Below are 11,289 nucleotides of genomic sequence, written 5' to 3'. Positions count from 1 at the left end.
GGAAACTATTACTTTATACAGTTTGCATAAAGCCCATAGTGAAGCTTCATGTGAAATTGAAAGGCTTGCTTTGATGACTTGTTTTCTCTTTTATGATGCTTTTTGTTTCTTTGTAGGATACACAGTTGCAAGAATTAAACTTGGAGATTACCATTTCTATGGATTTGGTACCGATGTTGATTATGAAACAGCATTTATTCACTATCGACTGGCATCAGAGCAACAGCACAGTGCCCAAGCCATGTTCAATCTGGGCTACATGCATGAGAAGGGATTGGGCATCAAGCAGGTGAGTGAGATGTAAGCTAATAGGCAGGTTCATTACAGTGCATTTACTGATATTAAAATCCCTAATCATAGTGGACTTCAGCCACTACATAGTCACTTAGCAGGAATTTGCATGCCTCAATACAATCTCCCGTAGCAATTACAGAGGTATATCACTTCATGCTTGTGTGTGTGAGGAAGTAAGGTATAGGCAGGGAAAAAATTGCCCTTAATTGTGAAGTTTGGCAAAAGAGTAACTCATATTTGCATCCACTTTTGTAATGTGTTCGAGACTTCAAAATATAATGAAAGAAATAAAAATCAGTTCCAGATTCAGACTATTTCTGCACAAGATTCTTTCTGTTATAACTTGGTGCTTGAAAGTATATGGAGCTCTTCTTTTCAAAGTGTCATGATATTGAACACATCCTCTGAAACGTCAGTTCATTTGTTAACAATGTAACTGTTAGATGTGGCTTTTCAAATTAGGCTAGACTGCAGTTTGCTTTACAAAATACTAAAAGACGGCAGCGCATTTAGTTCCTATAGGAAATGTATCAGATCTTAGAATCTTCTGAATTGGAAGGGACTGTTAAAGGTCATCTAAACCAACTCCTCTGCAGTGAACATGTTTACAGCAAGATCAGTCTGTGTTTGGGGACAGGACTTCTGCTACATCTCTGGGCAACCTGTTCTGGTGTATTAAAAAAAAAAAAAAAAACACTTCATCCTTATGCCCAGTCTTAATCTCCTCTCTTTTAGTTTGAAACCATTTCCCCATGCCCTATCTCAAGAGACCTTGCTAGAGAGTTTGTCCCCTTCTTTCTTCTAGCCCTTTTTTTAAATAATGAAAGCCACTATCATGTCACCCTAAGCCTTCTCTTCTCCAGACTGAACAGCCCCTAAATCAACTAAAACATACAGAATCCTTTACATACTCTTATATAAGTCAGAATAATGAAATTTGTATTCGCATGCTAATTCTGAGCATTAATTGATTAATTAACCTTAATTGAGACAGCTAATATAAATATGGAAAATGAGCACTGAGAATGTCTAGACAAGAAATATAGTCTATAAAACCAGTCTTGGAGATTCTGAATACCTAGCTACTCTTTGCTTACTGTGTCATAAAAGTTTAGACTCAAGATGAGAGAGAATGGAGTTTAGGATTGACAAAAAAGACTGGAACAGGGTTGGATTAGGATAGTCTGAAAAAAGACAGCCTGAATTTTGAGTCAAGAAATATTTTGTTATCCTCTACTGAATTTTGAATGCTCCTTCAAATAACTCAACTGAAGTCATGATTTAGGATATGATGTCTGCCATTGAAGTCTGCTCTTTCACTGGAGGGCTGTGGATGGGTCCTATATTGACTTCAAGCATTGCAATATCTAACAAATTGGGATTTTTCACTATTGAATGAAGTGTTGTATAATTCTATTCTCTCTCTACCTATATTCATACCAGTAAGATTGCAATCAACTTAGAGCTGGGAAAAATGATCTAATAGCTGCACAACTTCAGCTCAGGTCATTGTTGATTCAGGATAGTCCTGAAAAAGTATGATACTTCTTCCAAAGAGCTTATGCATTATTCACCATTTACTTACTGAATAAATAGTGTTTCTTGCAGATAGGATTCTGTATCATATTTGCTCTATATGGATAGTTTTCAGGTTCATTCTAGTTCGAAGCCAATTATTAAACCCCTTCAGAAATTTCACACACATACTGCTATTCATGTATTCACTGATATTGTCCAATTTAAGTCTGCATATCAGCATGAAAACTATATTCTTACTCTTAACAGCATCGATGTCTCTTAAATTAACTTTTTCATGGTGCTCTTTAGGATTTGGCGTGATTTTAGTTCTTTACTTATATTAAGACACTTGAGCATTTGCAGTTCTTTCTCATCTATCAAGTAAGAGCGAAGAATGTATAAATACAACAAGTAACTTCCTAATTAGAAATACAAAGGATCCTAATCATGTATTATTTTCATGCTCATTTCCTTTGTACTATGTTAGTATAAGGAACCAAGGAAATTCAGACAGACTTCCCAGGCTTGAAGAGTACTTGAGTTGTTTTGGTGTTCATAGGTACACTGAAAAATCAACTTACTTCCATGTGTATCAAAAAACTTAGTTTTTTGTGTTGACATGTAGAAAGCAGTTGAGGGGGAGCTAAGGTATTTAGCTACATGTATCCTCTATTCATGCTACAGTCACCTTGTTCCAACTAGCTCAGTAGAGAACACTAATTGAAGCTTCTCTAAAATTGGCTGGCTGTTGATGTTCGTGGTTTTGCCACACTACTCTCACTTATGAGTGTTGGTTTACAATAATCTAATTTGGGAGTGTGTTCAGAAATGGTTAGAAGTTGCAGGCATTCTGCAGGAGGCATATGTACTATAGCTGGGAGGAGCTGTTGCTATGTACTCCTACATGGCTTCTGTTTTCTTACTCTTTACCATTTGGTATGGTGTTGCATACATAAAGTGTACTGAAGTTATTGTCTAAATATAGGCTTTATTTTACAGTGCATGGGTTGAATTTATTAATACTAATCTCTTTGTTAGCTTCAATTCCAGCATCAATTTATCCTTGGATGTAAGCTTCTACTTGTGTATTCAAAGATGACCATTCCTCAGGAAAAAAAAAAGAGAGGGTTGTACTTGAATGGTTTTTAACTCAACCAAGGAAAAAACGTATTTTCAAATGACATCATACATTTTCATATAGAAAAAGCTCTAGATCTTATAACTTTTTGAGTTCTTCAGAACTATTTTTATATCTTTTTAATTGTAGGATATTCATCTTGCGAAACGATTCTATGATATGGCTGCTGAAGCAAGCCCAGATGCCCAGGTTCCAGTCTTCCTAGCTCTTTGTAAGCTTGGAGTGATATACTCTGTGCAGTATATACGAGAAATCAACGTAAGTAGAATTAAGAAGAGAAATGTGTACAACTCAATCTTTTTTTAAAAAAAAGATATCTTACTTGAGCAGAAGTCTCATGTGAGCCTTAAAGTAAATTTTTCTTTTTTGATGTTGTCTTTTAAAGTTGTAGAAGCTACAGTTCTTATCTGTGCAATGGTGGGGAAACTGAGATGGGCCTAGACAGTGCTGTTCAGTGCTATTCTTCCCTTGAAGAGAATATACCAAACCTATTTGACAGCTCCTAGCCAAGCATCTGATGTTAAAACTGACCAACTGTTACAGTGACTGCTTAGGAGAAAAGAGATGTTCGGGTTTTTTTTTCTAGTCCCAATACTGTCAATAGGTTTACTAATAATGACTGTAGTACGAGCAATGTCACTGTAGGAAAACGATTATGTTGGCTACAGCTTATGCAAGTTGTAGTCTGATTAAAAAAAAAAAGGCAGTTCACATGACTAACAATGAAATGTTTTGGCTGATAACTTCCCTGTAAGTTATCTACATGAATCCCAGTGTCATATAACTTAATTATCCTTGAACTTAGTGTTCCACTGTTCGTGATAGTCTGCAGGTGCTTCCCTGTGTGGCTGGACTGAGTTCATTTCCTCTTTGTATGTAGCATTTATGCCCCCTCTCTTCAAGACAACTAATATAAGAATGGGGTACATAACAATTTAAATTTTTTGTACTTGCTGCATGGGTGAAAACCACAATGCTGTGTATCAGGAACAGTATCTTTAGAATACCTCCTTCTGCAGAGCATTCTTTTATTGGCATTTAACTCCTGAAAATTGAGAATGTCATTGTAATTATTCATTCTCAGAAATAATAGAGGAAAAGACTAGCAGTTCTGAAACTTCAGTAGCTTGTACATTAAAAATATTAGAAGTCAAATATAAAATAAAAATATCTTCCTATTTTTGTTCTCTGACATGATAATATGGACTTCTTTCTTAGTTAAGGGAAGTGTTCTCACATATTGATATGGACCAGCTGCTTGGGCCTGAGTGGGACCTTTACCTTATGACCATCATCACCTTGCTTCTGGGAACAATTATAGCTTATAGACAAAGGCAACATCAGGCAATTCCCAGACCAGCAGGACTACGACCAGCTGTGCCTCAACAAGAACCACCACCTCCAGAGCATCAACCACCGCAATAGCAACAAGAGCCTCAGTAAAAGAACTGGATTTTTCCAAGAAGAACAACTTTCATTGTGATTTAGGACTTCAGATTAATGGTCCCTTCCATAAAAGAGGCACAGAAAAGTTTATAAGGATTAAAGTATGAAAGCTGCTTAGAATGATGCCTTTTTTCAGGGATAAGAAATTTCTTCTGAAACTGATTTGAATGTTATTTCAGTGCCAATGGAATAACACTATGGCTTTTTTCATGGAAACACAAGTGTGCTACTACAAAAAACGTTGCCTGCTGTATCTAGTTCCTCTTTATTCGGAGTCCTTTTCATCTTAAAGAGGTTGAAGGCTAGCATTAGAAGATTTTTGCCTGCCTGATAGCAGCTGCCCTATAAAAATGAGTTTATGACCATTTCATTCCAAGAAGCTGAACTGTATTTGAAGTCCAAAACAGCTGGAGCTCTATGAATTCATATTCTGATCTCCACCCCAAGTATTTCTACAATCCTTATTTGATTTATTTCTTACACTTTGGTCTTTTATGCTGTTTTGAATGGCTTAATCTGGATTATTTATAAGTTCTGTAAAACTAAACCAGCAAACGTCATTGCATTTGTGCTTTTTTTTTTTGAGTATTTTTCCCTCATTACCATCAAAGTAGACAGTTGTCAACAGTTAGTATGTAGCCCAGGAAGAGAGTTGAAACAGATATGGTTTGTAAAACTAATTAGTTGAAAACTATGCAGGCAGTGCCCAGATCTCACATCCTAAAAAGTTTTTTGGAGCTTCTTAACTTGCAATCCTTAGTAATGTAAGGAAAAGTTAGTAGTGTCTTTAAATAGTGTAACCTTGCTGTTACAGAGATACTGAGTCTATTTACATTGCAGAAAACAGCAGTGTTAGTGTGGGCACTGAAGAAAGAACAGAGCCATAAAACTCTGAGTTAGCCTACGCCTTTTTGGTTTTAAGTAGAGGAAGCTTTGTATTTTATTTCCAACAGTACTGCATGTTATCTGCACTGTAAGAAGATCCTCTCGCAGATGAAGTGTAGTATCTTATGTGCATCTCCTTAATGCATCTGCAACAGAAAAATAGAAGGGCCCCAAAGGCATGTACTTTCTTCAGAAAGGTGTGAACTTAAGCCAGTGATGCTACAAGTTCAGTTAACTGATTAAAATTCCTGTGTTAAATGACAGCAGTGGCCTACCCTTTTTGTACCGGACATATGTGAGAAAGTCAGCCAGTGTTTCTGAGTAGCTGTACAACCTGAGGATCCCCTGAGGATCTGAATACAGCTAATGTTATTGACTCTTGATACCACCGAGTTAGTGCTGGCCTTTTTCGGAGTATAGAGAGTATGTATGACCTGTGGGCATATGTTTTTAGACTGCAAGAAATAGTGACAGTTTGTCATTGAACTATGATTTCAGGGTATGAGGTTGGGAAACCATATCTTAGATGTAACAAATACAGATGTTTGTTTGTGCTCTTGGCAAGTCAGTTAAGTACTTGTTTCTGTGCTAGCGTTTAAACCCCTGAATATGCTGTCTTAAAGTAGAACAAAATACAAATGATAAGGCTTTAGCTTCTCTCTGACAAAATCTACTTCATTCAAAGGGTTAAGAGCTTTCTTTCATAAACTTTTTTCAGTGCATTGGCGGCTTCATTGCACTGGCATAGACTTTGATCTGTTTTATACTTAATGCAATTATTGCATAGTATATCTGTAGTTTGGGAGAGGGAAAGAAAGATGCTATTCTGTGAACTGAAATGTCATGGATGACTTAGTATTAAAATATAGGTAGAGCTTCTCAGTACTTCAAAATGCTTCTTCCGGTTATGTGGAGACAAATCCATTGTTGTAGTTTGATGGAGGGTTGCAGCATGTGATAGAGGAATGTTTTTGTTTCAGTCTTTATCATCATTATCAGTTGGAACAGTATTGAACTGAAATGTAGAGTCTGGAATGTACAGCACTCCCCAGTTGCATTTCTAAGGTACCTGTGACTTCTGAGCACTTCTGAAGTATTTTTTTGCCTCTGTCACCTAATAGTTCTTTTCTAGCTCAGCATGAATAAATTAAAGATTATATGGAAAATGTTTTCCAGTTAACTATCACTGATTCATTGGTCTCTTAGGATGTTTAATAATTTTGTTACTGCTTTATTAAAGTGTTTTTGTTGTTTTTATCTGCTAGAACTAAATTCTAAAAGCTCTGTTTGCATGAGACTCTCTCATCATTGTTGCTATGTGACAGTCTTACAGCTAGCTTTTCACTGAACTGATGCATTTTTACAACTAAGAAATCAGCGGAAGAAAATGGCTGAAGATCAGCAAATTATTCCATGTTCAAGAACTGCTTTTTGAAGAAGCAATAACGAAGTCTTTTGGTTTTTTTTCCCCACTTTCTACCAAATTGCTACCACTAACTTTTTTCAGATGACATTCATTTGAGTGAAGTGGTAGTAGTAAAAAGGTACTTACCATGAGTAATAGCAGGTTAACTCAGGGATTAAAGAAACGAATACATTTTCTAAACCATTTGTCATACAACATCACTTCAGCTTCTGAGACAATCCCTTGCTACTCTACTCTGAAACTTGCATTTTGAGAGAGATATGTTTAACTCTTACTAGCAATATGTTTCTTGTGTGCTTGGTTTGTCAAACTGCTTTTTCCCCCTAAGGAATTGGATTGCTCAGTTGTTTGCAGTGAAGTGCTCTTCCCTTTTGGTAATAGATAGTCCTATAGCTTATATGCAGAATTATTTTAGAAGGGATACTTGAAATTAAGAGAAGCGTTTTTACTTATCTGAAGTGTTTTTTGAATGGGAAAAACTGTGTTCTTTGTGGTGACTTAGGCCAGAGCATGCCTATTTGACCTTCCCAGACACCTGAAGGGAGAATAACAGCTATAAAGAGCAGTAACTATTGTCAGTGGGAGTTCTGTATGCAAGAAAACAGTGGAAAGATGTGGTGGAAAATACTTTTCTACACCTGCATTGTTAATTAAACACATCAGCTGTTTCAGCTGTTCTTGCAGTCTGAAAATAACATGAAACTGTTGAGGAAACGAAGGTTCTACTTCTTCCCTTTGAGATTTGCCCCAGGACTTAATCTATCAAAATAATTTTCCTTGCTTTGTATGTCTGTTGTAGGAGAATCTAAGTGCAGGTAAGACCTTTGATATAAATATCCCAGTGAGACTCCTAAGCAAACTTTATTTACTACTTAGTCATCTTCCATGGAACATCAGCTGCTCTTATTAAACTTAAAAGTAAATAAATGAAGAACTATCAAATATTCTTCTTGGAGAAGAGCATTAAATTGTGGGTTGTGAAAGGACTTTTAAGACTATGCATTATTTAGTTTCCACCTACTTTATGCTAGTTTTGGCCTTTAAGGATTATATTACAGGGGGTCGCAGTCACCTTTGCAAGTTGCTTTATTTTTAGATAGGCAACAATAAACTGAAATTTTATTTTTCTTTCAGAGAATATTAAACTAAAAAAAACTTAGTTTGGTTTGAGAACTACTGGAAATGCATATGGCATAGGATTCCCCCCTCAAATAGTCCTTTGTTTTTATCGGCTGCAGTTCTTTAAAGAGTCTTGTAGGACTTTTGTAAATTTATTTTGTATTTAAAATCAGTATAAAGGCTGGTCAAATGTAATATAATTGTGTAAACAAATTCTGTTAATAGAAAGATGTACAGATTCATTTTGTACTGTATCTTTAATCTTGTGAAATAAAGATACCACTTGTGTGGTTACATTCAGTGTTTACATTGCTTATGGTAACAGAAGATGTCAACTGTAAATCATTTATATTTGCCACTACTGAATGCATACCTTCTTATAAGGATGCTCATTTCACTTTTATTTCTCTTTGAAAACAAAACGTTAGTTTAGGAAGGTGTAGAAAAGAGAAATGAATATTATGCATTGTATTTTCAGATGTGCTAGCTTGTCTTCTCTGTGTGATACTTTTTTTCTAGTGTATGCAGCATCTGGAATGTGTGTGGCAAGCAGGTATATGAATGTGTCTGGCGAGTGTGGAAAAAGGAGTTCTAAGCAGCTAAAGCTGCTGCCAGTAGCACTTGCTGCAGGTACCTAAGAAAATGTAACTGCTGGTACTAAAACCAACTTGAGCCTGATGTACAAAACAAAGTTCACTAAGCTTGAGCTACAAGTTGAGAAGCCTGTAGGCAAGAGATCACTGTTTTCTGTCATGGGAGAAGTAGAAGATTCTAATTCTTTTACTTGGGGGGGGGGGAGGGGGGCAGCTTCCTCAAAAGCTAAGCTGGAGTTCTACTTATCCAGTTAGTGAATAGTTTGTCATCTTTACAAGGGGAAATGGTGTTAAGTTGAAACAGGGAAGATTTAGGTTGGATACTGGGAGAAGTTCTTCACTATGAGAGTGGTGAGGTGCTGGAAGAGGCTTCCCAGACAGGTTGTGGATGCACCATCCTTGGAGGTGTTCAAGGCCAGGTTGGATGGGGCCCTAGGCAGGCTGGTTTAGGATTAAATATGTAGGTTGGTGGCCCTGCCTGAGGCAGGGGAATTGGAGGTTCATGATCCTTGAGATCCCTTCCAGCCCAAGCCATTCTATGATCTTTTCTTTACAGGAAAGAGAAGTATGTTGAATTGTAGAACCACTGTAGTTGTATTTCAGGTAGCAAGTGGTAAACACGGCTTAACTTCTGTAGCATAGTCATGGATTCTGTAGTACATCGGAGGGAATGCTTTTACCTTGAAATACATCATTGTTAGTTAGTCTGGTAAACTTAGGATTCTAAGCACAGTGATATTTCAAGCAGTTCACTTATGGAAGTAGTTGCTCATATTTTGATATCTTTGAAAGTGAAGTTTCTGCGTTTTTTACACTGAAAATAAAAGTTTAAGAACAACTTTTTAAAAGTTTAAAAATACTTAAATTTATTTTATTCTTCTGACGCTTTCCGTATTTCCTGTCCCGGGTTATTTCTTCTTGAAACTCATTTTCCTTTCCAATCACGGGTATAAGCTGGATATAAGTAGACTTTCTGGATTTCTTATGGCATGTTGTGTCATTTCTGTACAAGGCTCATACTAATATTGCTCTCTTTTTTTTTTTAATTGCTGCAGAATTGTTTCTACCTGTGATGTTTGCCTGCAGCCACTAGGGGGCATCAGATATTAAGCAGTGTCCCAGATGCATAAGAAATACTTCAGAAATCAAAAATGAGAAATTCCTGTACCTTCAGACACTGTGAAATCATGGATATATTGAGAGGAGTTAAGTACTTGTTGGCAGGTGCTTCAGAACTTGCATTACAAATCAAGAATTAAGTACTACTTAGTTCCAAACTACTGAGTTGTGATAAGTCAGAATTTAAAAGTTGCCCTCTTCTGTATCTGCTACATTTTTCTACTACAGGACGAAGTCAGAACGATGTGTTCTTATGCTGTGCTTCAAGTGGAGAGGAAAAATAACTCCATTTTTATACTCTAAAAAAAAAAAGTAAAAGGAAACCAGCCTGGAACAGTTGCCCAGAGAGGTTGTCATCTCCTTCTATGGAGATATTCAAGACCTGACTGTATGCCTACCTGTGCGATCTACTGTAGGATACCTGCTTTAGCAGGGAGATTGGATTCTATTATTTCTTAAGATCCTTTCCAACCGCTGCAGTTCTGTGATTCTTTAAAATTAATTTATATGCTTGGTGGATTTTCCACTAGTTAATAGTCTTCACTGTTGTTGCTATGATATGGGGAGGACTTGGGTTAAATTTTCATGTAGTAATTAATTTTCTCTGGTTCTGATCAACTTGACTGTTGGACTGGATAATCCATCAGGAATAGTAGCTATGCAAAAATATGTATAAATCCTGCAGTCAATTCCAAGGTTGATTATTGGTGTACTACTAGATTTTTATGCAACTGGACTGATTTTCACAAATAGTTTTTCGTTTGCTTTGATTGTTTTTCTTTGAGAAACATTGCACAGACGGGAGGTGCCTATAGTAAGAGAATTCAAACCCAGTGAGATAAATGTAGTGATCTCACTATGCACAGCTGTGTTGGCTTTTTTCTGCTACTTTGCTAGACAAACAGCCTTCCTGAATGTCTTATTAGGAATATGAACTTCAGTAGAAGATAAAGGGTATAAGCAGGCAGGCATTTCTCAGAAGAAGAGGCTCTTAATTAATGCATGTCTCTGAATTAACCATTTTAGTGAATGTGACAGTATATTAACTGTTTTCCTGCTCTGATATCTTGCATGTTCAATGAAGAGCTCCGTTGAGATGCAAGAAAAAAGTTGCATATGTGAAGTTTCTACACTCGTTTGAGAGAGGCTAAATATCATGTTGACTTTAAAAGCCCCGGAACTTTGATCTTCACTACATTTGTCACTTTTAGTTCATAAAATCATATGAAATATTTTTAAATGTTTCTGGTGTATGTTTAGCCTCATAAAACATAGCTCTCATCTATTTATATTTTGGCTCAAAACTGAAAACTTCTATGGTAAATACTGAAAATGAATAGTTGGAAGAAAATGAATCACTTTACAAACTAAAAATAAACCACTTTTTTAAACTTTTCTAATGTAGCTTCTCATTAGTCCTGGAGAGCTCTCTGGCACTGCGAGGTTTTCCTGCAGCTACAGGAAGGAAGTTTTCAAATCATATGAATGAATTCCTTTGCAGTCTTTAACTATCCTTTTGCTTCTCACTTTTACAATAAAACATTTAATGCTTCCTAATTTTTACACTGACCATAGCACTTGTAGCCCTACTATTCTGCAATCTTCTCACTTACTCACATCACAGCTAACTCTGTGGCTACTGATTACAGTGGTTTACTCTTGCATGACAAAACAAGGATGCCTAGATACCTGAGCAACATCTTTCCTTCTGAAAATGCCCAGTCTAGGAATGGGAAATGAAGGTGATAGCT

General features: G+C 36.5%; 1 protein-coding gene across 1 annotated transcript in view; it reads left to right on the top strand.

Annotated features, from left to right (window-relative positions):
* Positions 1-8,133, top strand: part of SEL1L (SEL1L adaptor subunit of ERAD E3 ubiquitin ligase) — a 23,745-nt gene extending 15,612 nt beyond the window's left edge. The window contains exons 18-20 of the mRNA XM_010711864.3: positions 117-289; positions 3,080-3,208; positions 4,169-8,133. Of these exons, the coding sequence (XP_010710166.2) occupies positions 117-289; positions 3,080-3,208; positions 4,169-4,375 (509 nt within the window). The 3' untranslated portion in view covers positions 4,376-8,133. The remainder of the gene's footprint in view (positions 1-116; positions 290-3,079; positions 3,209-4,168) is intronic.
* The last annotated feature ends 3,156 nt before the right edge of the window (positions 8,134-11,289 follow it).

Source organism: Meleagris gallopavo, chromosome 5, assembly GCF_000146605.3.
Source record: "Meleagris gallopavo isolate NT-WF06-2002-E0010 breed Aviagen turkey brand Nicholas breeding stock chromosome 5, Turkey_5.1, whole genome shotgun sequence".
In the NCBI taxonomy this organism is placed as follows: Eukaryota; Metazoa; Chordata; class Aves; order Galliformes; family Phasianidae; genus Meleagris; species Meleagris gallopavo.
The sequence above is the reverse complement of the archived record's forward strand: the minus strand, read 5'-3'. Positions and strand labels throughout refer to the sequence as shown.